Source organism: Callionymus lyra, chromosome 1, assembly GCF_982586985.1.
Source record: "Callionymus lyra chromosome 1, fCalLyr1.hap1.1, whole genome shotgun sequence".
In the NCBI taxonomy this organism is placed as follows: Eukaryota; Metazoa; Chordata; class Actinopteri; order Syngnathiformes; family Callionymidae; genus Callionymus; species Callionymus lyra.
In genome coordinates, this window is record NC_141818.1 from 51,480,214 (window position 1) to 51,507,181 (window position 26,968).

A 26,968-nucleotide genomic window follows, 5' to 3' on the forward strand; every position below is an offset into this window, starting at 1 on the left:
TAATCATCATCATCATCATCATCTTCATCTTCATCTTTATCATCATCTTCATCTTTATCTTCATAATCATCATCATCATCATCATCATCATCATCTTCATCATCTTCATCATCATCTTCATCTTTATCTTCATAATCATCATCATCATCATCATCATCTTCATCATCTTCATCATCATCTTCATCTTTATCTTCATAATCATCATCATCATCATCATCATCATCTTCATCATCATCTTTATCATCATCTTCATCTTTATCTTCATAATCATCATCATCATCATCATCTTCATCATCTTCATCATCATCGTTTCATCATCATCTTCATCGTCTTCATCATCATCATCATCTTCATCGTCTTCATCATCATCATCATCTTCATCATCATCATCTTTATCATCATCTTTATCATCATCATCATCTTCATCATCATAATCTTCATCATCATCTTCATCTTCATCTTCATCTTCATCTTCATCTTCATCTTCATCTTCATCTTCATCTTCATCTTCATCATCATCATCTTTATCATCATCTTCATCTTTATCTTCATAATCATCATCATCATCATCATCATCATCTTCATCTTCATCTTCATAATCATCATCTTCACCATAAACATCAACATCATCTTCATCACCATCATCATCATCATCACCATCATCATCATCATCATCATCATCTTCATCTTCATCATCTCCTGGTTCTGTCTCTCCTTTAATCCAATGAGTCCATTAAGTACTTCCTGGTCCAGGATCTGGTGAATCAAACAGACTCGACTTCACTGGAAACATCAAGTTCTGTCACTGAATCCAATTAAAACAAACAATGTTAATTATTCATTCAAATCTTTCCATTTCACTCACGTCTGCTCGACATCAAAGCTCGTCCGACAGTTGAAGTCTGATAAACAAATGTTATTTATTTATTATTATTTATTTATTCTGTCAAATAAATGAACGAAAGACTTTAAAAATATTTGTTTTAACTTCATATAATTGGCCGTTTATGAACAATTAAATGATTTAATCATTCAATTAAATTCAAGCAAATCTGCTTCGCAAGAATCCAACATTGACCCTTAAATAAATAAATGATTTCAACATGAATGATGTAAATTAAAAATAAAACTAATAAAACTAATAAAACGTTCTTGTTATTAACAACATTTGTCTAATTCTATCTTTATGGAATTAAGTTTTCATTTAGATTCTATCGAATAAATCTAAATCGAAATAAATAAAAATAAAACATAGTTACATTACTGTTGTCATCTACACATCATACCTTAGTTTTAAGTTTTTTAAATATAATTTTCTGTTAATAGTTTTCAAAATATTTGAACATTAAAAAAACAAATAAATAATCAAGTCAATTTCGCCACAATTCAAATGACACAAGACACCATTAATTTTATCTACACGTGTCTCCTGTCGAAACTCTTCGGTGATTTAATATGATTCAATCTTTAATCTATTTTCTTTATCTTTATCTTTAGACTTAGATGGTTTCATCTTGTTCTTTCTCTCTATTTCTCTTTATTGCTCTTTGTTCTTATTTTATTTTGATTATTTTTTATGAAAAATTGCTGTATTGCTGTGTCTAATTGGAAAAAAAGGATTGATCAATAAAGTTCTACCTAACCTAACCTAATGATTACATTCATATTTAAATAGTTGTATTAATTCAGTGTAAGAATCTTTGATTGTGTTTATTTTATAATCAATGCAGGAATAATGTGAGAAAACCATGTTTCTGCAGCGAAACATGTTCACGTCTGAAGCTCAGCGTCGCTGCAGGAGGTTCGACTGCAGAACATGTTTCGCTGCAGCGTCTAAAAATACACGACAGACATAAATATTCAGCCTTTGTTGTTGTTTTATCTTCAAACGTTGATGCAACACGAGCACAAGTGCCGGGAAAACAAGTGGGTCACGCTGAGAACCCCGATAATGAGCCGATCAATCGGATCGTGGATCGACTCGTTTGTTCCTCGGCGAGGAAACACAAGGTCGGTTCAGAACGTCTTCCATGTTCGTGACAGAAGTTCAACTGATTCTGTTTCTATCAATCATTTAGTCGAAGCACAGACATGATGGGGAGAGGCGGAAGGTTAAAGGTCAACTAGTGATCGACTCTGGTATCATGTAGTGAATGTTCTTCTCTCAAAGATAAAGTTCCTCATCATGACCATGTTTTCCACTCATTACTTTATGAAGTTGCTCTGAAATCTGGGCGAAAGAGAGGTTACGAGAGTCCATTATGACATAATAATGGCTTCACTCCTCCAGCTGGGATCATGCCCCGCTTTGTTTATACAACAAGTCCATTGAAGGTGGAGACTGCACAGTGACAAACCTCCATGTTTTGAGGGATTAATATATGCTCGACAAATTACACACAAAAAGTAAATAGGTGTTATTTTTAAATGTATATAGTAAATACAAAATACATTTGTTAATGCATTAGAAACATTTATACGTGATCATACTTTGACATGACGAGGGCCGCATACATACAGTCAAAGGGCCGCATGAATACAGTCAAAGGGCCGCATGTGGCCCCCGGTGTATAGTCACTTTACTGATGGTGCCGACAGAAGTATGAAGTGCCGAAAATAAGAGAAGCGAACCTGTGACCTTCAGCACAGATGTTTGTGTAGTAAAAAGATTTGTTCGTGTGCATGTGACGAACATCTTGTTTGTTTCCCTGAGAGCTGAGCCGACAGATCTTCATCTTCATCTTCATCCTCATCCTCATCACCATCATCATTATCTGCATCATTATCTTCATCATCATCCTCTTCATCCTCATCTTCATCATCACCATCATCATTATCTTCATCATTATCATTATCATTATCATTATCATTATCATTATCATTATCATCATCCTCATCCTCATCCTCATCATCATCATCATTATCTGCATCATTATCTTCATCATCATCCTCTTCATCCTCATCTTCATCATCATCATCATCATTATCATTATCTCCATCATTATCTTCATCATCATCCTCTTCATCCTCATATTCATCATCATCATCATCATAATTATCTCCATCATTATCTTCATCATCATCCTCTTCATCATCATCATCATTATCTTCATCATCATTATCATTATCATTATCATTATCATTATCATTATCATTATCATTATCATTATCATTATCATCATCCTCATCCTCATCATCATTATCTCCATCATTATCTTCATCATCATCCTCTTCATCCTCATCATCATCATTATCATCATTATCTTCATCATCATCATCATCATTATCTTCATCATCATCATCATCATTATCATTATCTTCATCATTATCTTCATCATTATCATCATCATCCTCTTCATCCTCATCTTCAACATCCTCTTCATCTTCCTCTTCCTCTTCATCTTCCTCTTCATCATCATCTTCATCATCTTCAACACATACAGTATAATAAAAAGGTTTGTGTTCATGTGACAAACATGTTGTTTGTTTCCCTGCGATCTGAGCCGACAGATGGTTTACAATCGTTCAACAAGAGATGAACCTTCAGGCCACACTGGGTCATAAAGTCAAGGCACGAGAGCGACTCAGGTGAGAATCATGATCAGATGTGAACACATTCTCTGCTCTAAACCGTGTTTTAATCAGCGATGATGAAAGTAAGTGCAGTGGTTTGATGCAGAATATTAACGACACGAGCAACATTAACAGGATCAGAACTCTTTAAAGATGCAATATCATGTAATAACGAGTGATTCATCAAAGTGACGACAGGCAAGAGATAAACGTTCGCTCTGCCTTTCGACCGTTTGCTGCAGCGATTCAAGAGAATTTATACGAGTCCGAATGTTTTTTTCGCTGCAACAAACGTGGAAGAGGCAGCCGTGGATGAGGTTCTCCTGCAGACATGAGTGTCAAGTCTCCGGTGATCCATGCCATGCAAGCATGATGCTGCCTCAGACTTACTGGGCGTTAGTGGAGTCCATACTGTACTCCTCCTGGTACCTGCAGGCCAGGACACAGGTGAGGAGAAACACAGGGTTAGAAGAGGCAGAGACATGGAGACACAATCAAGGATGGAGTTGACCTTGATTCAGGGTCAAGGTCATGAGAACGACATCATCGGCGTGATGTTCAAGAATCTGACGATACGATCTGTCACCATACAAGGATTCAGTAGTAGTGTAGTAACAAGTATATATGTATGTATTATTGTGGAGTACTTGACTCTGGTGTTGTTTTAGTGTAGTAACAAGTATATATGTGTGTATTATTGTGGAGTACTTGACTCTGGTGTTGTGATAGTGTAGTAACAAGTATATATGTATGTATTATTGTGGAGTACTTGACTCTGGTGTTGTTTTAGTGTAGTAACAAGTATATATGTGTGTATTATTGTGGAGTACTTGACTCTGGTGTTGTGATAGTGTAGTAACAAGTATATATGTGTGTATTATTGTGGAGTACTTGACTCTGGTGTTGTTTTAGTGTAGTAACAAGTATATATGTGTGTATTATTGTGGAGTACTTGACTCTGGTGTTGTGATAGTGTAGTAACAAGTATATATGTGTGTATTATTGTGGAGTACTTGACTCTGGTGTTGTGATAGTGTAGTAACAAGTATATATGTATGTATTATTGTGGAGTACTTGACTCTGGTGTTGTTTTAGTGTAGTAACAAGTATATATGTGTGTATTATTGTGGAGTACTTGACTCTGGTGTTGTGATAGTGTAGTAACAAGTATATATGTGTGTATTATTGTGGAGTACTTGACTCTGGTGTTGTGATAGTGTAGTAACAAGTATATATGTGTGGTATTGTCCAGTACTTGACTCTGGTGTTGTGATAGTGTAGTAACAAGTATATATGTGTAGTATTGTCCAGTACTTGACTCTGGTGTTGTGATAGTGTAGTAACAAGGATATATGTGTGTATTATTGTGGAGTACTTGACTCTGGTGTTGTGATAGTGTAGTAACAAGTATATATGTGTAGTATTGTCCAGTACTTGACTCTGGTGTTGTGATAGTGTAGTAACAAGTATATATGTGTAGTATTGTCCAGTACTTGACTCTGGTGTTGTGATAGTGTAGTAACAAGTATATATGTGTAGTATTGTCCAGTACTTGACTCTGGTGTGGTTATAGTGTATTAACAAGGATATAAGTGTAGTATTGTCAAGTACTTGACTTTGGTGTTGTGATAGTGTAGTAACAAGTATATATGTGTAGTATTGTCCAGTACTTGACTCTGGTATTGTGATAGTGTAGTAACAAGTATATATGTGTAGTATTGTCCAGTACTTGACTCTGGTGTTGTGATAGTGTAGTCACAAGTATATATGTGTAGTATTGTCCAGTACTTGACTCTGGTGTTGTGATAGTGTAGTAACAAGTATATATGTGTAGTATTGTCCAGTACTTGACTCTGGTGTTGTAGTATTTACAGACCACATGACAAAGTCGTAACCTCTTTCATTTGTTTTCAAACCAAAATATGTCCAAACATCAGCTTTAAAAGCTGCTGGAGTCACTGTATCCTCTCGTCCTCAGTCATCATTCTTCCTCTAGCTGTGGGGGACGTAATTACTTTACATGTTAATTGTAAGTAATAAATCATTTATATATTGTATACACACGTTATTTTCATATAAACCACATTAAAAATTGGCAAAAAAAGAAATATCAATACAGGTTTTTTGAATAATACATGAAAAAATATTGCAATATTTAAGAATATCTTTATTTTCTTACACCATCAGTGATAGAACACCGAATATATTTTAAGCAAAGACATGTTTTGAGCAACAAACCATTCTGACACGATAATGCAGCGGCGAAGGCAAACCCCGGGGGTCAGTGAACGCACCGTCAGGAAAGACTTTGATTAAAAAGATGGAGATAATACGACGAGGTCGAGGTGAGTCATGTGACACGTTGATCTACATACGGTGCAGAGAAAGTGTTGCTAACCATTGTTACGTTTATGGCCTTCGAACGTTACTAATGGGGCGACCATTAACCCCCCGGAAGCTTTCAAGGTCACCTGAGGAAAGACCAGAGTCATTAACCCAAAGACCTTTCGGCATTTCAACAACAGCTGCTCCTCAATTATTCACGTCCGGCGAAAGCAACAGGAGATGATTAGACGCCATGATATCGTGCTCACTTTGATTGATCGACTTCAGTGGAATTCATTACTGTAGCCATGAGCTCAAGCTTCTTCTTCTTGAATCAGATCTGTATAGTTGTCAAATTAGCTTAGCAACGATGCTACAAACTAAAGTACAAAATAACTGGGTCATATTTTTGATTTTAGACATTTGGAATACTTGAGTTTTTTTTACACTACTCCGTCATAACATTATGACCACCTGGTTCTAAGTTTTAACGTCTTTGATGGTACTTTTATAAGTATCTTTGGATAAACCTGTCAATGTAGATTTTATTGTGAACCAAAACTACTACTTTAGCTATTAAAATACTTTAAGGACCCTGAACAATTTCGCTTCACCCTCCCAGCAGAAGACACACTGAGTCTGGTTCTGCTCGAGGTTTCTGCCTGTTTATAGGCCGTTTCTTTCCCTCATCGCTCATTGTGATTGTTTTCTTCTCTTATAAATTGTTATTTAAACGTATTATTATTGTTATTGTTATTTAAAGAGTCTTCAGATCATTTGTTTATGAGTTGAGAGTTTCAAAATAAAATACAATTTAATTTAATTCAACGTGTTAATGGGGAGAAATTGACACAAACTGTAGGAAAAAACAAACAAAAACTAAAAGAGTGATGATTATTATATATAGTTTTATATGTTTATTTCAACAACAAAGGAACCTTGGATGTTATTCTATGTTAATCTCTGTATCCTTTTATTTGCACTTTGTCATCCCGTAACATTTTGTTCCTTTTTTTTTGCTCTTTGTTCTTGTTTTTAAGAAACTATCGTAAGTAAGTTATTTATATTTTCCGTCTGCCGTGAACTAGAAACCCAATTTACCGAAAGAGATCTCCAGAGGGATTAATAAAGTCTATCTAATCTAATCTAATCCAATCTAATATAATCTAATTTTAGTTGTTTTTTTACCTGAAAATATTCACTTGTACCGGACGTGTCGAGCATCGCCACCTCGTCTGTTCATGTCAGATCCAGGCCAGACGCAGGTAATCACAGCAGCAGCATCATGGATACGGTACATAGCAACCGCGGCAACAAGGTCAACGACTGCCGTTTCTCAGCGTCCATTAGATCTATTTGCACAACTTAATGAGCAATAAAAAAACAGATCTGGCAGAACCAGGTCTCCCTGCTGGACAGAAAGAAAAAAAAAAACCTGCTCTGATCGTCGTGGATCAGATGTTTCCCCAGAACACGTCAAGGACATGAAATCATGCGGCGAGCGAGGAAGAGACGCTGCTTACCTCCTCGCAGCCGAACGAGTCTCACGATCCGAGCGAGACGACGGTTCATAATGAGCAGCACTTTATAAGTAGAAGTCAATTACTGTACAAGAGCTGATGCTCTGATGGATGAAGTGGGAGGAACGAGCGATATCTCGGCAGCAGTTTCGCAGGTCAGGAGGGATTTGTTGTTTTCAGGAGGATCACATGGTAGAAAAGTGCTCCATAAATACTAATGACTTACTTAATTACTTTGTGTTTACCGTTTCATGAACGGACTATTTACAGTAAAGTTGATTATTTGTTTTTTTATTGTTAAAATATAGATTAAAAACAATTATACTTCACACAATTCTCATAAAACTAGAGAAAACTAGTTCCGGGAATTTAAATGAAAACAATAAAACATCACAGTGATGTCGAGAACCTCAAGGTTTTAACCAGATATGCAAGAATAAAGATCCTTTTCTACGATCGAATCGACTGCTTTTACACAATTATAGTCACTTTACATGAAACAGTAAACAGGAAACTCCATCTAACAAAACCACAACAACAATGGTGGTTTATTTAAGTACGTTAAGTCAATTATTTAGGTTATTTTTTCCCCAAATATGATAGTTAGTTGAAGTTAAACTAACATAAGGTTCAAAATTAAATGCATATTTGAAAAGTGCATCACGTGTACAACACCTAACAACTCTTACGTGTAGTGGCTGTTGCAAAGACACTGTTTATTTTTATTTTTATGTAGCATCATAGACTGCAGACGACATCACTCGTACTCTTCCAGGCACAATATTGGACGTGATTATTTCACTGTTTAACACACAATAAGTACATAAACTCTTTACAATAGTACATTATTTTTAGTTATACACTTTATTATTGTGTATAATTTTCATTTGTGTGTGTTGATACAGTAAACAGTTGCACACCGAGGGACTAAATAATATATGAAGAAACCATATGAACGTTTTTTAACATTTCCTCAACAGCTGTGTGTCATGAGTCTACATGTTCCTGCTTGTGTTTCCGGTTTTATTGTGAAATCCGCTCCCTTCTGTGTCTGTGCTAGTGTTACTTCCCCTTGTCTGAGTAGTAATGGTTCCCAGCCATGTCTCGTTAGTCCCGCCCCCAGCTGCTCCTGATTGCTCCCCTGTGTTCTTAAGCCCCCACTCTCTGTCACGTCCTTGTCTTGTCGTCACCGTTTTCCAGTACCTGTATCCTGCCGTTGAGTATTCCTGCTTCCTACCCTGTCTCCTTGCTTTTGTCCCGACCAAGACTCCATTCCTGCCTGTTGTGATTATCGACCTGTTTCTGACCCTTGACGCCGAGTTTGCTTTACCCCTCCTTTGCCTTCTGTTGCCGATTCCTGGACTGTATGACTACGCCTCTGCCTTCCCCACTGACTTAAACCTAGTCTCTGCAAATTACCTCTACGCCTGCGTTTCTCCGTTCCACACCGTGATACTGTGGTTGGTTGGCTGGGCGGCAAAGCCTCAGGTCAGCGTCACTAGCTCCTCTATTGAAAACACTGTTAGCCGTAGCCATTTATGAGCTAAAACTTTAGCGCATCGTGTACATTTTGAAGGTGAAAGTCTTAATTCCATTTATCTCCAGGTCAATAACAAACATATTCAGTATTAATTAAAGTCATACTTAGGTAAAAATAAACGTTAAAAACGATTGTATCTTGTTTCTCACAGGAGAGTAGAGATGGATTCATAAAGAAATGACTCCAGGGCCACAGTAAAAAAGGGACTTTTAACTGGAGTTTCTACCTGAGGTGAGAAATGAATCTCTTAAAAAATAGCTTGTCCTGGAGCCGTTCGTTTATTTTATAATGGAAAGCGGGAGCAGTTTTCATGAATACACTCCAGGAAAGGAAAGGTTGTTGGCGCCAGGAGGGGTTGGAGGGAAGAGTAAAAAAAAAAGGAAAAGATATTAAACAATCAGAAAGATCTCAAATGTAACTGATATTGTATTTCCTCTCCTGGTCTCCGCCTCCATCATCGCTCTCGTCCACTGAAGCTTCCATCAACATCATAAATCCTCGGGCAGGAGACGTTCACAGACCATTGAACCGATCAATCTTTCCGCCGCTGACACTTTGATGAGATGAACGTCCTGTAAGTGACGAGCGACACTAATAACGCTGACATGGAATGAGCGCTTGATAGCGCTTGGAAGCTCATGTGTTCGTTCAATGCTCGTTGTCGGGTTAGAAGACGACACTCATCGTCGTCATCATCATCATCATTGTCATCTTTATCTTTATCTTTATCTTCATCGTTGTCATCATCATCATTGTCATCTTTATCTTTATCTTCATCGTCGTCATCATCATCATCATTGTCATCTTTATCTTTATCTTCATCTTCATCATCATCTTCATCCTCCTCTTCATCGCCATCGTCGTCGTCGTCATCATCATCTTCATCTTCATCGTCGTCATCATCTTCATCTTCATCGTCGTCATCATCTTCATCGTCGTCGTCATCATCTTCATCATCGTCATCGTCATCATCTTCATCGTCGTCATCTTCGTCTTAATCTTCATCATCATCTTCATCATCTTCATCGTCATCATCATCATATTCATCGTCGTCGTCGTCATCATCATCTTCATCTTCATCGCCGTCATGATCTTCGTCTTCATCTTCATCATCTTCATCGTCGTCATCAACATCTTCATCTTCGTCTTCATCGTCGTCGTCGTCATCTTCATCGTCGTCATCATCTTCGTCTTCATCTTCATCATCTTCATCGTCGTCATCAACATCTTCATCTTCGTCTTCATCTTCATCGTCGTCATCATCATCATCTTCATCATCATTGTCGTAGTCTTCGTCATCTTCATCATCATCATCTTCATCGTCATCATCTTCATCTTCATCATCGTCATCGTCATCATCATCATCTTCATCGTCGTCATCTTCGTCGTCATCATCATCATCATCTTCATCATCTTCATCGTCATCATCATCGTCATCTTCATCTTCATCTTCATCTTCATCTTCATCATCATCTTTGACTTCATGAAGATTAAAAAAACATCTTGTCGTAGATTTACAGTTATTTCACTGGACGACAGCCTGACTTGATTTATTTCCCGCTGTGGCGACGCGTGGTTGTTTCAGGCCCAAAAATATCTTCTTCGTTCTGTTTTTGACTGATCCTGAAAGACGCGCCAATGACTACGCTTGAAACAAGTGCCAACTGCTGGTGGTGAACGTCCTCCAGGACCCGTTAAAAGGCTTTCAGGAGGAGCGTCGGCGCTGGAGCGACGCGCAGGTGCAGTAAATTGTGCAGTAAATTGTGCTTCAATACATAATTTAAAGGGATTATTGATCCGATCTCCAGCGACACAAATCACGTTCTTGTGAGTCGACAGGAAAGAGACGTCAAAACTGTTCAGTTTTGCTCAAGAAAAGCACGACTTTATCTAAAATATCTTCATCTTGAAGTTAATAACAGGTGTAAGAAAATATAGATGCAGTTAAATGTTGCAAAAATCTTTTTTTCACAAAACATTAAATTACCTTTCAATTTTTTATTTCCAATAAAATTCACATTTTCATGCTGTTTGTTGAATGTTGAGTAGCTATTAAACTCTTAGCAACAAGATTTTTATTAAAATAGTATATATTTCAATAAAAATCTGTTAAAAATAAATCACGTGGATTTTTTTTTTAAATATACAATTCACGCGAAAATATAAATTATTTTAAACTTCTGGCCTCTGGATGGCAGCAGTCATTACATCCTCACAGCTAAACTAGGGATTAGAGCTTGGTGATGACTGAGGACGAGAGGATACAGTGAGTCCAGCAGCTTTTAAAGCTGATGTTTGGACATATTTGAATACATGAAACAAATGAAAGTAGTTACGACTTCATCAAGAGTCATGTGGTCTGTAAATACTACAACACCAGAGTCAAGTACTGGACAATACTACACATATATACTTGTTACTACACTATCACAACACCAGAGTCAAGTACTGGACAATACTACACATATATACTTGTTACTACACTATCACAACACCAGAGTCAAGTACTTGACAATACTACACATATATACTTGTTACTACACTATCACAACACCAGAGTCAAGTACTGGACAATACTACACTTATATACTTGTTACTACACTATCACAACACCAGAGTCAAGTACTGGACAATACTACACATATATACTTGTTACTACACTATCACAACACCAGAGTCAAGTACTGGACAATACTACACATATATACTTGTTACTACACCATCACAACACCAGAGTCAAGTACTGGACAATACTACACATATATCCTTGTTACTACACTATCACAACACCAGAGTCAAGTACTGGACAATACTACACATATATACTTGTTACCACACTATCACAACACCAGAGTCAAGTACTGGACAATACTACACATATATACTTGTTACTACACTATCACAACACCAGAGTCAAGTACTGGACAATACTACACATATATACTTGTTACTACACTATCACAACACCAGAGTCAAGTACTGGACAATACTACACATATATACTTGTTACTACACTATCACAACACCAGAGTCAAGTAAGTAAGTAAGTAAGTAAGTAATATTTATTTATATAGCGCTTTTCGAGACCAGGGTCACAATGCGCTTAAACAATCAAAACAATACTCAAAAAAGTACATACTTTAAAGATCAAGATAATACTGAGAACAACACAGTACTGGACAATACTACACATATATACTTGTTACTAGACTAAAGATTGACACCCAACAGGTTCAAACCTCAGAAAACCATCTTCTGTCTTAAAACAAAATACAGAGATAAAGTCGTAAATATTAGTGTCAATAATCCTGAAACAATTCCAATAATCCATACGTTCAACCTTCTCTGTGATTGCTTTAAAGCGATCAAAGGTCCAGTTTAATTATCTCAGCGGATCCAGAGTCAACAACAGCAGCAGTGAAAGTGACACGAGCCTCGTCCAGATCGATGTCTTCAGTGATAACGACCAGAGACCAACACAAGCTTCTTTGTCTTCTTTCTCCACAGAAGATCCTCATGAATCACCACCGATATCTCGTCTGACATCCTGTCCTTCGATAAGTTGCTTCTCCGGCAGATTTTACTGAATACATGTCCGACGGAAAATTGAGTTTTTCTGTGGCCAGATTTTTTGCTGAAAATCAAAGTATATGAATGTAGTGCAGAGACGCCATCTAGTGGACTCTGAACAACATGACGCAGTTTCATGAATCTTCATCAACACGTCACTAGAAAAATGCAACATAAAAATACTTCCTGTTCAGTAAATACACACTTTATCGACACAATCTAATGAATAAACTTCTGTCACTCAATAATCGTTTTGGTTGATACTGAAAATATAGAAAAAACAATCAAATAAAACGAAGCAAAATTTGCCGAATTATTGATTCATTTTATTTCATTGGTTTTATATATTTTTGAAAAATTACTCAACGTGATTTTTCTTAAATTTGTCCATTTTTTTTTTTTTTTTTTTTTTTTTTTTTTTAACACATTAAAGCTGTAAATGAACATATACAGTATATACACATATCTATCTATCTATCTATCTATCTATCTATCTATCTATCTATCTATCTATCTATCTATCTATCTATCTATCTATCTATCTATCTATCTATCTATCTATCTATCTATCTATCTATCTATCTATCTATCTATCTATCTATCTATCTATCTATCTATCTATCTATCTATCTATCTATCTATCTATCTATCTATCTATCTATCTATCTATCTATCTATCTATTTATCCCCCAAAAAATATTTAACTTGAATGTTAATCAGAGATTTTTTTTTTTAAATACTCCATTTGCTATATTGTGTATATAATAATATATATAAATATATAGTATTGCGAGACATTAACAAAATAGCTTAAGTACCTGGTGTTTTAAAATGTATTTTAAAGATGTATTATTGCTTTAACTAGGGTTCACTGTGGTGCAGTGGTTAGATCGATCGCCTCACAGCCAGAACGTTGCTGGTTCACTTCCGGGTCAGGAGGTCGTCAACTTGTGACCTTTCTGTGTGTAGTTAGTATGTTCTCCCCGTGTTGCCTGGGTTTACTCCTGACACTCTGGTTTCCTCCCACAGTCCAAAAAACATACAGAGGTTGATTGAGAACTTGGGGAAATTGTCCGAAATTGTGTGAATGGTTGTGTGTCCTGTCCAGGGTGTCCCCCGCCTGTCACCCGATGAAACTGGGACAGACTCCAGCCTCTAACGACCGCTACCACCATGAGGGAATAAGCGATAAAGATAATTAATGAATCGTTCCTTCAACTCGCTCGACTGGACTTGAAAGTTCAGCATCATTTTCCCGCCGATCGAGACAAATGAGCTCAAATATGCTGCTTGAAGAGCTTAAAGAAGGACAAACACGTCTGAAGGACTTTTAAAAGATAGTAACTTGAAGAACATTCTCTAGTTTAAAACGACACAAAGCAGGCGAGTCTATTCACGCTGTTGTACGTGTTGTATTCAGAATAATAATAATAAGAGAGTAATTATCAGTTTTCCGTGAGTTAAAAGTAAAAATCATCTTCGTCCAGTTCATGTCATTTTGATCAAGAAGATCTTTGAGGACCATGAGAGAAGCTCAAGTCACCTCAATAGATTATACTTTAGCTCACGTGCCTTGTTGACTCAAATGTACCAGAAGTTTAAATTCAACAAAGTATATTTTCTTAATTACAATAATCCAAGCTGAGCTAAAGCATTGTTCTCAGAAAAGTGAATTCAATGTAACTGAGGAGGAGGTCATGGATGTCTTGACATCCATCGTTTGAGTGTCGCTTCCACCGCGAGCGTTCATGTGTCGCTGCAGCGTTCTCCATTTTGGAGGAGACGTCAGTCAGACCTGCAGCCTCAGCAGCGCCTGTCAGCCGCCGGTACGTCCGCCCAAAATAGAGCAGTCGCACAACATGCCCGACTGACACACAATTTGTCGTCGTGAACACAAACACTCGGCGGCTGCGAACATCGCGGCGTTAACGATGATTACGAGTCACGGCTTCCTTATTATTTTATAACAACGTGATTCAACTTAGTTTATGTTTTTTTATTAGAATTTTGATGTATATTATATATACTGTATACATATTGTGTTCAAGTTTTCGTGGGAGTTTGAAACGTGTTTCTTAATGTTCTACCGTCTACGACAGCGACCCTGCAGAGGGAGAAGGTTCCAAAGCTGAGGAGCAACAGTCTGGAAGGATTTCTCTCCTCTGGTCCAGAAGTTCAGGAACCATCAGTAGATTCTGATCCACAGACCTCAGAGCCCGAGCTGGGGTGTAAGTCTGGATCAGATCACTGATGGAAGGTCTGACCATGAATAGATCTGAAAGTAAGAACCAGAATTTTAAAATGATCCTGAAAGAAACTGGCAGCCAGTGAAGAGTTTGAAGGAGAAATGTGAGTTCTTCTACTAGAGCAGCCAGTGAAGAGTTTGAAGGAGAAATGTGAGTTCTTCTACTAGAGCAGCCAGTGAAGAGTTTGAAGGAGAAATGTGAGTTCTTCTACTAGAGCAGCCAGTGAAGAGTTTGAAGGAGAAATGTGAGTTCTTCTACTAGAGCAGCCAGTGAAGAGTTTGAAGGAGAAATGTGAGTTCTTCTACTAGAGCAGCCAGTGAAGAGTTTGAAGGAGAAATGTGAGTTCTTCTACTAGAGCGGCTCAGAATTCTGCCTGCAGAGTTTTGTATGAACGGCAGGCGACACACATCCTACTCCAAAATAAACTGATACAATAGTATAAATTATAGTATTAATATTAAAAAGTTTGATGTTTCAACGTGTGTTTTTAAATCTCTCCCCCTCACATACTGTGTTGCACATGTTTATTGTTGTAATTGTGTACTATTGTTAACATATTGTGCTTATTCTAATTTGTATTTCTTATTGTGTAAGTAAGTAAGTAAGTAATTTTTATTTATATAGCGCTTTTCCAGACCAGGGTCACAAAGCGCTTAAACAATCAAAACAATATTCAATAAAGTATATACTTTAAAGGTCAAGATAATACTGATAACACAACAGGAGTTCCAGAAAATCAAGGAAAAGCCTGAACAAATGATAACGTCTTGAAGGAGTCATCAGGCGCAAAGTGTCCTAATACGTGTTGAATCTGACGTGTGTGTTCGATAAATATTTGTTTTTTTTTGTTTGTTTTTTACGTGAAGTTGGACTGGGGACGAGAGGATACATTTGACTCCAGCAGCTTTTCGTGACAACACAAACTTGAACGACAGTGTGCCTTTTAATTTCCTGGTGGTACTTGACAGACACTTAACATGATTTTACATGATATACACGCTCAAAATACTTTGCTAAGCTATGAACCCTCAATACTATTACTGCGTGAGGGGCTGTAGTATTACTCCGCAATAACAGGTACTCTGCTACGGTGTGTGTAGAATGTACTGGAAAATGTCAAGAGAAGCAAATGTGGATTATAGTCGGAGTATTACGGTAATATACTTTGATTTTCAGCCATTAATTGTAGAATATTTCCGTTAATAAACGAGTGATGGTGTAAATATATCCGCAGCTCGACCACCTGACCGATGCTGCAGTCGAACCTCATGCTGTCTCAGGTACGAGATCGTTCCAGGTGAAGAGCACAAACGTTTCCTCTCACACTCGACACCATCTCACGCGAACCACCATCGAATCTGTGGGACAGATCGACCAGAGAGCATCCTGGGAATCCGAGCCAAAGCCGCGTCTCTTTATGACTTGACGTCGAACCACGTGACGTGAATATTTGACGGATTCTCTCGCAGGAACTTTTAGAAATAAAGCAGGAACGTGACGTCAGGAGAGGCAGGTGCCTTCAAACAACTTCATGCAGGAAAAAAAAAAACCGCGATCAGATCTTCTGTACCTTTGACCCGCATCGCTGCCGAACGAGCCCGCGGTTCGGAGCGTGCTGGACGGGTTGACCCAGGTGGGCTCCGGCGTCTTCTGCACCTCCGCCTTCACGTCCGGGATCTCGATCTCCGATGGCGACGGCGTCAGCTTGGCCACCGCCATGGTCGAGAAGATGTGTTCTCCTCCACACACGGTAGTCTCCGCGTCCTCAGAGGCGCGCGAGCGGGTTCATGAGCAGGAGTGACGATCCTCCGCGGCGAGGAGAACGCTGGCGCGGAATGAGGAGCAGAAGAAGAAGAAGTCTGGTGTGTGTCTCCCGCTTCTCCGGAGCTTCTCCTCCATCCCTCCGAGATGTTCCCGTGTCGTCACGATGTCACGTCCACGCAGCATCTTCTCCGCGTCTTACATAATGACTCCAGCAGCGATTTTACATCATCCTTCGACCTTCTGTCGTGATCTTCATCATCTTCATCATCTTCATCATCTTCATCATCTTCTTCATCACCTTCACCTTCATCATCATCTTCATCATCATCTTCATCATCATCTTCATCTTCATCTTCTTCATCATATTCATCATCTTCATCATATTCATCATCATCATCATCATCTTCATCGTCTTCATCTTCATCTTCTTCATCATCATCATCTTCATCATATTCATCTTCATCTTCTTCATCACCTTTATCTTCATCATCATCATCATCATCTTCTTCATCTTCATTTTCGTCTTCATCTTCATCTTCATCTTCATCATCTTCATCTTCATCTTCATCTTCATCATCTTCTTCATCATCATCATCTTCATCATATTCATCTTCATTTTCATCTTCATCTTCATCTTCATCTTCATCATCTTCTTCATCATCATCATCTTCATCATCTTCATCTTCATCATTATCACCTTTATCATCATCATCATCTTCATCGTCTTCATCATTATCTTCATCATTCTTCATCATCTTCATCATCATCATCATCATCTTCATAATCATCTTTATCGTCTTCATCATTATCTTCATCATTCTTCATCTTCATCTTCATCATCATCATCATCATCATCATCATCATCATCATCATCATCATCATCTTCATAATCATCTTTATCGTCCGCTTGGATTACAGTCGGTGAAACGCGATAAGAAGGAGGGCCTTGAACGCACCACGTTTAAATGGTTACAACGGACGCCACACCTGTCGGCAGGTGACACGTGGAAGGTTCCACACAGGTGTGTGATGAATATTTGTTCTCTCATATATCACAATGGTTTCTTTTACACAATACTATATCGATATTTAACTGCACTTAACATTTTTTTTTTACAATTTTGTGTTGCGGTTAAACTTCCGGCCTCTAGATGGCAGCAGTCGTTATGTCCTCCACAACTAAAGGAAGATGATGAGTGAGGACGAGAGGATACAGTGACTCCAGCAGCTTTAAAAGCTGATGTTTGGACATCATTTGGTTGGTCCCTCACAACAGTCGCTGTATAACACGTGGCCCCTCACAACAGTCGCTGTATAACACGTGGCCCCTCACAACAGTCGCTGTATAACATGTGGCCCCTCACAACAGTCGCTGTATAACACGTGGCCCCTCACAACAGTCGCTGTATAACACGTGGCCCCTCACAACAGTCGCTGTATAACATGTGGCCCCTCACAACAGTCGCTGTATAACACGTGGCCCCTCACAACAGTCGCTGTATAACATGTGGCCCCTCACAACAGTCGCTGTATAACACGTGGCCCCTCACAACAGTCGCTGTATAACATGTGGCCCCTCACAACAGTCGCTGTATAACACGTGGCCCCTTACAACAGTCGCTGTATAACATGTGGCCCCTCACAACAGTCGCTGTATAACATGTAACCCCTGAAAACAGTCGCTGTATAACACGTGGCCCCTCACAACAGTCGCTGTATAACACGTGGCCCCTCACAACAGTCGCTTTAAAACACGTGGCCCCTCACAACAGTCGCTGTATAACTGGGGTCCCTCACAACTGTCGCTGTATAACTGGGGTCCCTCACAACCGTCGCTGTATAACATGTGGCCCCTCACAACAGTCGCTGTATAACATGTGGCCCCTGAAAACAGTCGCTGTATAACTGGGGTCCCTCACAACAGTCGCTGTATAACATGTGGCCCCTCACAACCGTCGCTGTATAACTGGGGTCCCTCACAACCGTCGCTGTATAACATGTGGCCCCTCACAACAGTCGCTGTATAACATGTGGCCCCTGAAAACAGTCGCTGTATAACTGGGGTCCCTCACAACAGTCGCTGTATAACATGTGGCCCCTCACAACCGTCGCTGTATAACTGGGGTCCCTCACAACCGTCGCTGTATAACATGTGGCCCCTCACAACCGTCGCTGTATAACTGGGGTCCCTCACAACCGTCGCTGTATAACACGTGGCCCCTCACAACAGTCGCTGTATAACTGGGGCCCCTCACAACAGTCGCTGTATAACTGGGGCCCCTCACAACAGTCGCTGTATAACACGTGGTCCCTCACAACAGTCGCTGTATAACATGTGGTCCCTCACAACAGTCGCTGTATAACTGGGGTCCCTCACAACAGTCGCTGTATAACACGTGGCCCCTCACAACAGTCGCTGTATAACTGGGGCCCCTGAGGAAGTGTAACGACTGTGTCAGCGATGGTTCCACAGGATGACTGGACTCACAAGAGACTGAAGAACATCATAAACGGTCATGAACTGACACTAACAGGTCATTAAAACTTTGATTTATCTCTTCAGGGTCAAGAAATCCATGTAACGTGAGACACGTACGACCTCAGAGTCTTATGGTTATTAATAATATGACTTTTATTGTGACCCGAGTGCGATTTAATGAAGAGCGACTTCACCTCGTGACGGACAATATTCCATGTTATAAAGTTTCATCCATAAACATTAGAAATGATTGTGTTTGTTTGCAATTTCATTAATAAATACACTTTTAAATATGTATGTTATGAAGTACATCACCTTGAATTATTCTACCTTCTACCCATCATGCATCACTGCTGAGGTTGAGCCATAACAAAAGAAAATATAAAACATTGAATTTGGTGCAAGCGTTCGATTGATCTGCTGTCAAAGATGCCACTCAAAGAAACAGTGTCTTTGTAATAGTCACAAGTGTTAAGTAAGTAAGTAAGTACTTTTTATTTATATAGCGATTTTCCAGACCAGGGTCACAAAGCGCTTAAACAATCAAAACAATATTCAATAAAGTATATACTTTAAAGCAAGATAATGTAGAGCTAGAATGGTCATAAATCCTGATTTTAACAAATATTTTTTGGTTAATTTATGTATCATATAAGGTCATACATATGACAATCATATTTTTTTTATATTATTATTTTTATGTATATTTTCAAGACAAATTCTTTATGTGATTGTTTCTAAAAATGTATTCTTTTATTGACATTGAAACAAATGATGAAAATCACAATAATTTTACGTTTTAAATAAATTCTGACATGAAAGAAATTGTCACAAAAGTTTTTTTCGGTCCTTTCTGGGTTGCCATGGTAACCTGAATAAACAGTATCCGTATTGAAACATGAGGTTTGTTAGCATTAGTGTAATTTATTCAACTATCTGCAAATAAATTCATTTCTTTTTTCTAAATGTAACCAATACTTTTACAACTTAAGAAAGAGATTCATTGAAAACATCGAGTGTCTTTTTGAGTCAATGGTAAACCACTGCTAATGCTAACAGTAATGCTAACGCTAACACTAATGCTAATGCTTACGTTTGCCTCAATCAGTGACAGAAAGTCTGATATAAAATATAATAAATACTATTTTTCTTTTCTTCTTTTGGCCTCAAATCCCATTTTATTTCCACCGTAGTTTTTCGTAGTTCTTTAAATTTCAATAAAGTTTATGTAAAATAAAATATTTTTAACTTAATTTACAAATAACGTGAATATATTCTCCGCATTTGTTCCTTTAATGTGTTGCGATTAAACCTACGGCCTCAAGATGGCAGCAGTCGTTACAATCTCCGTAGCTTAAGAGAAAACAATGACTGGGGACGAGAGGATACATTTGACTCCAGCAGCTTTTTAAAGCTGTAAGAAGAAGATTGTGAGAAGAAACATCTAAAGTAATGTTCTTTGAAGGTTGTCGGTAGTTTTCGTGAGGAACACGGAGAACCGGAGATGATACAATTTATCGTGAGATATACTTTAAATACAAAAATTCTGTCTTTTTTAAGTTCTGTCAATATTAAAGTTAAAATGATTTCATGATCTAAACAATATTAAAGTTAAAATGGAGAAACACGTGAACTGAACAATAATCATCTGAGCCGTTTGTTGTGTTGATGTCACGTCAGAAATCAACAATCTTGTGTTTCTGGATCAAATACAAATACAAATACACTGAAAATGTACTATGAAGAACCTTAAATGACATTATTAGAAATAAATAAAATATATAATAAATATACAAATATATAAACAACTTCTACCGCTTCATCCCTTATGGGAGACTGGAGTCTATCCCAGTATCATAGGGCGAGAGGCAGGGGACACCCTGGACAGGAGGCCAGTCTGTCTCAGGACACACAAAGACAGACAACCATTCACACACACACTCATACCTACAGACAATTTCCCCAAGTTCTCAATCAACCTCTGTATGTTTTTTGACTGTGGGAGGAAACCGGAGTGTCCGGAGTAAACCCACACAACACGGGGAGAACATACTAACTACACACAGGAAGGTCACAAGTTGGCTTGACCTGGAAGTGAACCAACAACCTTTTTACTGTGAGGCGACTAATCATTATTATATCTCGTAAAATCTCATACATTTGTTTTAAAATTGGATTTTCTAATTAGTAATTGACGAGAACTTTTCTCCATTTTCTTTGAAAGACACGTTTATTTAAACACATTATTTAAATCACTACAACGTTTAAGTCAATAACCAATTAATGTTCTTCCTGGAGGAAGATCTGGCACTTTGACGTGAGGCGTTCGTGGATCATTAGATGATCACGAGGCGACAGAGACGATAATTGATCATTATCTCGAGTCGATCAAGCGTCGGATCAAAGTTCAGACTCACTTTAATCAGCAGAGACTCTATTGTGACTCCATGATTCTTGATCTTAAAGAACTTTACTCTTTTGTCTACAAACATAGATATTAATTATTTTAAGCAAAGGCTTTAATTTTGTACTTATTAAAAAAAACTAAAACTTTAAGAAAGATAAGATAAGATAAGATATTCCTCTGCACATATAAAAACAACAATTAAAAAAAAGTAAGTATAATAACAAACGATAATAATAATGATAATAATACGAATATAAAATAATAATAATCATATAAAAATATGATTTACATAATCATTTAAATACAATTATAAAAAATATGAATTATTAAATGATGTATTTATTATTATTACTTCAAAAAAGGTTTCAGTCCAGTTTAGTCAACAAATAAACCAGTAAACTAGTGAAACACGAGTGAAAAACAAACTTTATATGATTTATTTTCACTCGTTTTTATCTGAAAGTCATTGAACGTGAAATTAATAAACTGATCCACAGTAAAATAAAGTCATTATAGTTCACAAGACAAATGGTTTGTAATAAATATTTTATTAAGATGAAGTTTCTTGTCCTTATTTTACGAACAAAGTTTATATTTTTCTACTCGCGGGACGATCAAGATGAGTCGTGTCTCTGCTCTCACTGAGGAGGAAGTGAATGATGACGTCAAGCTGTGAAATAAATCATCCAAAAAAAAAAGCAGTAGATTTGTTGTGACGTCATAAAGCAGGACTGCAGCAGTGCGGAGGTGCTCGCGCTGGACCAGAGAGGCCTCTAGCGGCGAGTCCTGGTCCTGCAGCCTCGGGCAGTGAAACGAGACGTTTAATGATCAATTAAACAATTAATGCTATAATAATGATCTAAAGTAACGACAAGTAACGAGTCCATATTGTAACGAGACTCGTTACAAAGCATGTGTTTGAATATAAGTGTTTGTTGTTGAGCGAGAGAAAAGGAAACAGAAAACGCTGCAGTGAAGAAAAAGTGACATAAATAAATGAATAAATAAATAAATAAATAGAATAATTTCTGTTTGGTAAAATAAATTGGAAGAATTATGGAGGTAGATCAGTGACGTCATAATATTGAAAAAATAACTGGAACGTTTCAAATGTTATATTTCTTTTTATTATTGACATGTTTTTTTTTCAAGGATTTATATTAAAAAACAACAACAATTGAATTCGATATTTTCTGTATTATTTATTTGAAATTAATTAATTAAAAATATATTCGAAACATAATTTACACAAAGATTTTGACATTTATTTAATTTAATTTAATTTAACTTCATTTTGAATATATATATATATATTATTTTTAAAACCTTTTAATAAAAACAAATCTTGTATGTATTCAGAACATTTATTTTTGAATTATTTGAATTAGAAAATCAACTTCATTTTGAAAATATTCATTTTTCAAAATGAAAACATGAAACAAGTTAAATCCTTTCAATAAAAAAAATAATTGTATTAAATGTTAAACATGTATTTAATTTATTACATTTAGAATATCAGTGTGTAAATTACATTTGAAAATATTCAAAAAATCAATACAATTAAATTAAACCTTACAGAATATAACTTGTTAAATTCAATTTAAAAAAAAGTTTGATTAAAAAATACATATAGTAAGTAAGTAAGTAAGTAAGTAATATTTATTTATATAGTGCTTTTCCAGACCAGGGTCACAAAGCGCTTAAACAATCAAAACAATACTCAAAAAAGTATACAAGAGAACAATGATGTCACTGAAATACTTCCATAAATCAGTCACTTCGATCGATTAAGATCAGAACATTTGCAAAGAAGTGAATTAAAGCAAAATCTTTACTGTTTCTGTTCAAATATTCTTCGATGTCAGGTTTTGTTTTGCCAGTTAAAAAACATTGATTTCCCAGGATGCACCTCTGTCTCCTGCTGCAGCACCAGGACTTGTTATCGTCTGTCGACCTGCATTAACACAGATACTGATGCTGTGGGTGAAGAGTCTGCCTGAGCTCAGCAGGAGGAGGAGGAGGAGGAGCAGGAGGAGGAGGAAGAAGAGGAAAAATAGGTAAAGGAAGAGGAAGAGGAAGAGGAAGAGGAAGAGGAAGAGGAGGAGGAACAGGAGGAGGAACAGGAGGAGGAGGAGGAGGAGGAAGAGGAGGAGGAGGAGGGAGAGGAGGAGGAAGATGTAGAGGAAGAGGAAGAGGAAGAGGAAGAGGAAGAGGAAGAGGAACAGGAACAGGAACAGGAACAGGAGGAGGAACAGGAGGAACAGGAGGAGGAGGAGGAGGAGGAGGAAGAGGAGGAAGAGGAGGAGGAAGATGTAGAGGAAGAGGAAGAGGAAGAGGAGCAGGAGGAAAAATAGGTAAAGGAAAAGGAAGAGGAGGAGGAACAGGAGGAGGAACAGGAGGAGGAACAGGAGGAGGAACAGGAGGAGGAACAGGAACAGGAGGAGGAGGAGGAGGAAGAGGAAGAGGAAGAGGAAGAGGAAGAGGAAGAGGAAGAGGAAGAGGAAGAGGAAGAGGAAGAGGAAGAGGAAGAGGAAGAGGAAGAGGAAGAGGAAGAGGAAGAGGAAGAGGAAGAGGAGGAGGAACAGGAGGAGGAGGATGAGGAGGAGGAAGAGCAGGAAGAGTAGGAGGTGGAGGAGGAGCACGAGCAGGAGCACGAGCACGAGCAGGAGGAGAAAGAGAAAGAGGAGGAAGAGGAGGAGGAGTAGGAGGTGGAGGAGGAGCAGGAGCAGGAGCAGGAGCAGGAAGAGAAAGAGAAAGAGGAGGAAGAGCAGGAGCAGGAGCAGGAGCAGGAGCAGGAGCAGGAGCAGGAGCAGGAGCAGGAGCAGGAGCAGGAGCAGGAGCAGGAGGAGAAAGAGAAAGAGGAGGAAGAGGAGGAAGAGGAGGAGCAGGAGCAGCAAGTATAGTCGAGGCCAGAGGGGAACGAACCTCACTCTCTCTGGTCTCGTCTGCTCGCGGCTCATGTAGAGAAACCAGCTTGTTTTTAATGGCCACGACCTGAATATGTAGACGAGCGTAAAATACCAGTGAATATATTTGACATGAACAAAAAAGTATTTTTTATATTTAAAATCAGTGTCTGTTTCATGAGCTTTAACAAGATTTTAATGTATTTTGAAGAAACTATCAAATGTTTGGAATCATACTGTGCATGTTACAAAGTCATAGTAAAATCATTAATACTAGTTAATAACTATGCTAGTTATATATTACTAACACAAATATAAATACAACGGTTTATGTCATTGTTTAAGGAATTTGCCTTTTGATCTACCTTAAAGTTTTTTTTTGTATTTTTTAAACACACGTTTGTCAAAAGATCTTTGATGAATTACTAGTTTGTATATTCATGAGTGTGTTGATAGTATCAAGGATACAATATACAGTGGTATATATTATAGTAATATGTCCAATCATTAAAAGCAGCTGGACTCACTGTATCCTCTTGTCCTCAGTCATCATTCTGGTTTGTGGGGGATGTCATACTCAGGAAGATGTTCTATCAATTATTACTGCCTGAAGGAGTTTTGTTTTGAGAAATATATGGTATTTTCTCTCTTGAATAACAGTAACACATTTTAACTTGACCATTACAAAGACACTGTTTCTTTAGATGATATCACTCGAGCTCGGACAAGTATCTTCTTCTGCAGTGAAACAAACAAGTTCAATACTTTTCTATCTCTTTAATAAAAAACATTCTTAATGATTATTTCAGTCCATAGTTGATTAAATTGTAAACACAACTTCCATGAAGCACAAACTACTTTAAAAAGATAAATGTGAAACATATCCTCATTAGAACATATTTATTGTTACTTTGAAACGTAGCCATTAGCACCAACTATGTTCTTTTATTAGGGCAGGGTTGAGACATATGGTGCAACAACAGCATGAATAAAACAAGCGCTCCCGGCATGTGGTTTTATTTTGAAGAAGAACAAACACACACTTTCCTCTCGTGACGACACGAGAATCTTCTTATTTGACTTTTTTATAAACTGTTCAAATGTAAAACATATATATTTATTATAAATATATATATTTAATATAAATATGTTTTATATTAATATATTTATTTATTTGACTGTCGTTCCTGATCTTTCCTGCGTGTGACGCTGGACTCACACAGAAGCATCTGCACACACTGATACACAAGCACACACACACACACACACACACACACACTGACACACATGCAACGTCCAACATCAACAGCTGAACACAAACATACAATCTTGTTTATACACAAACACCAATAGACATTGTATCTACACAAAGACACACTTTTATAGATACAAACACACACCAGTTTATCGACACAAACAAACATCATATCTACACAAACAAACATTTTACCTACACAAACAATTATCATATCTACACAAACAAACATCATATCTACACAAACAAACCTTCATATCTACACAAACAAACATCATATCTACACAAATAAACCATCATAACTACACAAACAAACATCATATCTACACAAACAAACTTTATACCTACACAAACAAACATCATATCTACACAAACAAACATCATATCTACACAAACAAACATCATATCTACACAAACAAACTTTATACCTACACAAACAAACATCATATCTACACAAACAAACATCATATCCACACAAACAAACATCATATCTACACAAACAAACATCATATCTACACAAACAAACATCACATCTACACAAATAAACCATCATAACTACACAAACAAACATCATATCTACACACATAAACCATCATATCTACACAAACAAACATCATAACTACACAAACAGACATCATATCTACACAAACAAACATCATATCTACACAAACAAACATAATTTCTACACAAACAAACATCATATCTACACAAACAAACATCATATCTACACACATAAACCATCATATCTACACAAACAAACATCATATCCACACAAACAAACATCATATCTACACACATAAACCATCATATCTACACAAACAAACATCATATCTACACAAACAAACATCATTTCTACACAAACAAACATCATATCTACACAAACAAACATATCTACACACATAAACCATCATATCTACACAAACAAACATCATATCTACACAAACAAACATCATATCTACACAAATAAACCATCATAACTACTAAAACAAACATCATATCTACACAAACAAACATCATTTCTACACAAACAAACATCATATCCACACAAACAAACATCATATCTACACAAACAAACATAATATCTACACAAACAAACCACATATCTACACAAACAAACATCATATCTACACAAACAAACATCATATCTACACAAACAAACATAATATCTACACAAACAAACATCATCACTACACAAAAAACATCATATCTACACAAACAAACATCATCACTACACAAACAAACATCATATCTACACAAACAAACATCATATCTACACAAACAAACATCATATCTACACATATAAACCATCATACCTACACAAACAAACATCATCACTACACAAACAAACATCATCACTACACAAAAAACATCATATCTACACAA

At 37.3% G+C, this 26,968-nt stretch overlaps 1 protein-coding gene across 12 annotated transcripts in view; it reads right to left on the reverse strand.

Annotated features, from left to right (window-relative positions):
- Positions 1-26,968, reverse strand: part of LOC148090090 (potassium channel subfamily T member 1-like) — a 114,264-nt gene that overhangs the window by 64,506 nt on the left and 22,790 nt on the right. For 7 of the 12 annotated variants that reach the window (XM_087812091.1, XM_087812052.1, XM_087812101.1 and 4 more), the window contains exon 4: positions 3,964-4,002. The exons of 4 other annotated variants lie outside the window; for them this stretch is intronic. In XM_087812091.1, the coding sequence (XP_087668217.1) occupies positions 3,964-4,002 (39 nt within the window). Of the gene's footprint in view, positions 1-3,963; positions 4,003-16,344; positions 16,598-26,968 lie in introns of those variants that run through there. One more of the 12 variants, XM_087812074.1, reaches the window with a different exon arrangement.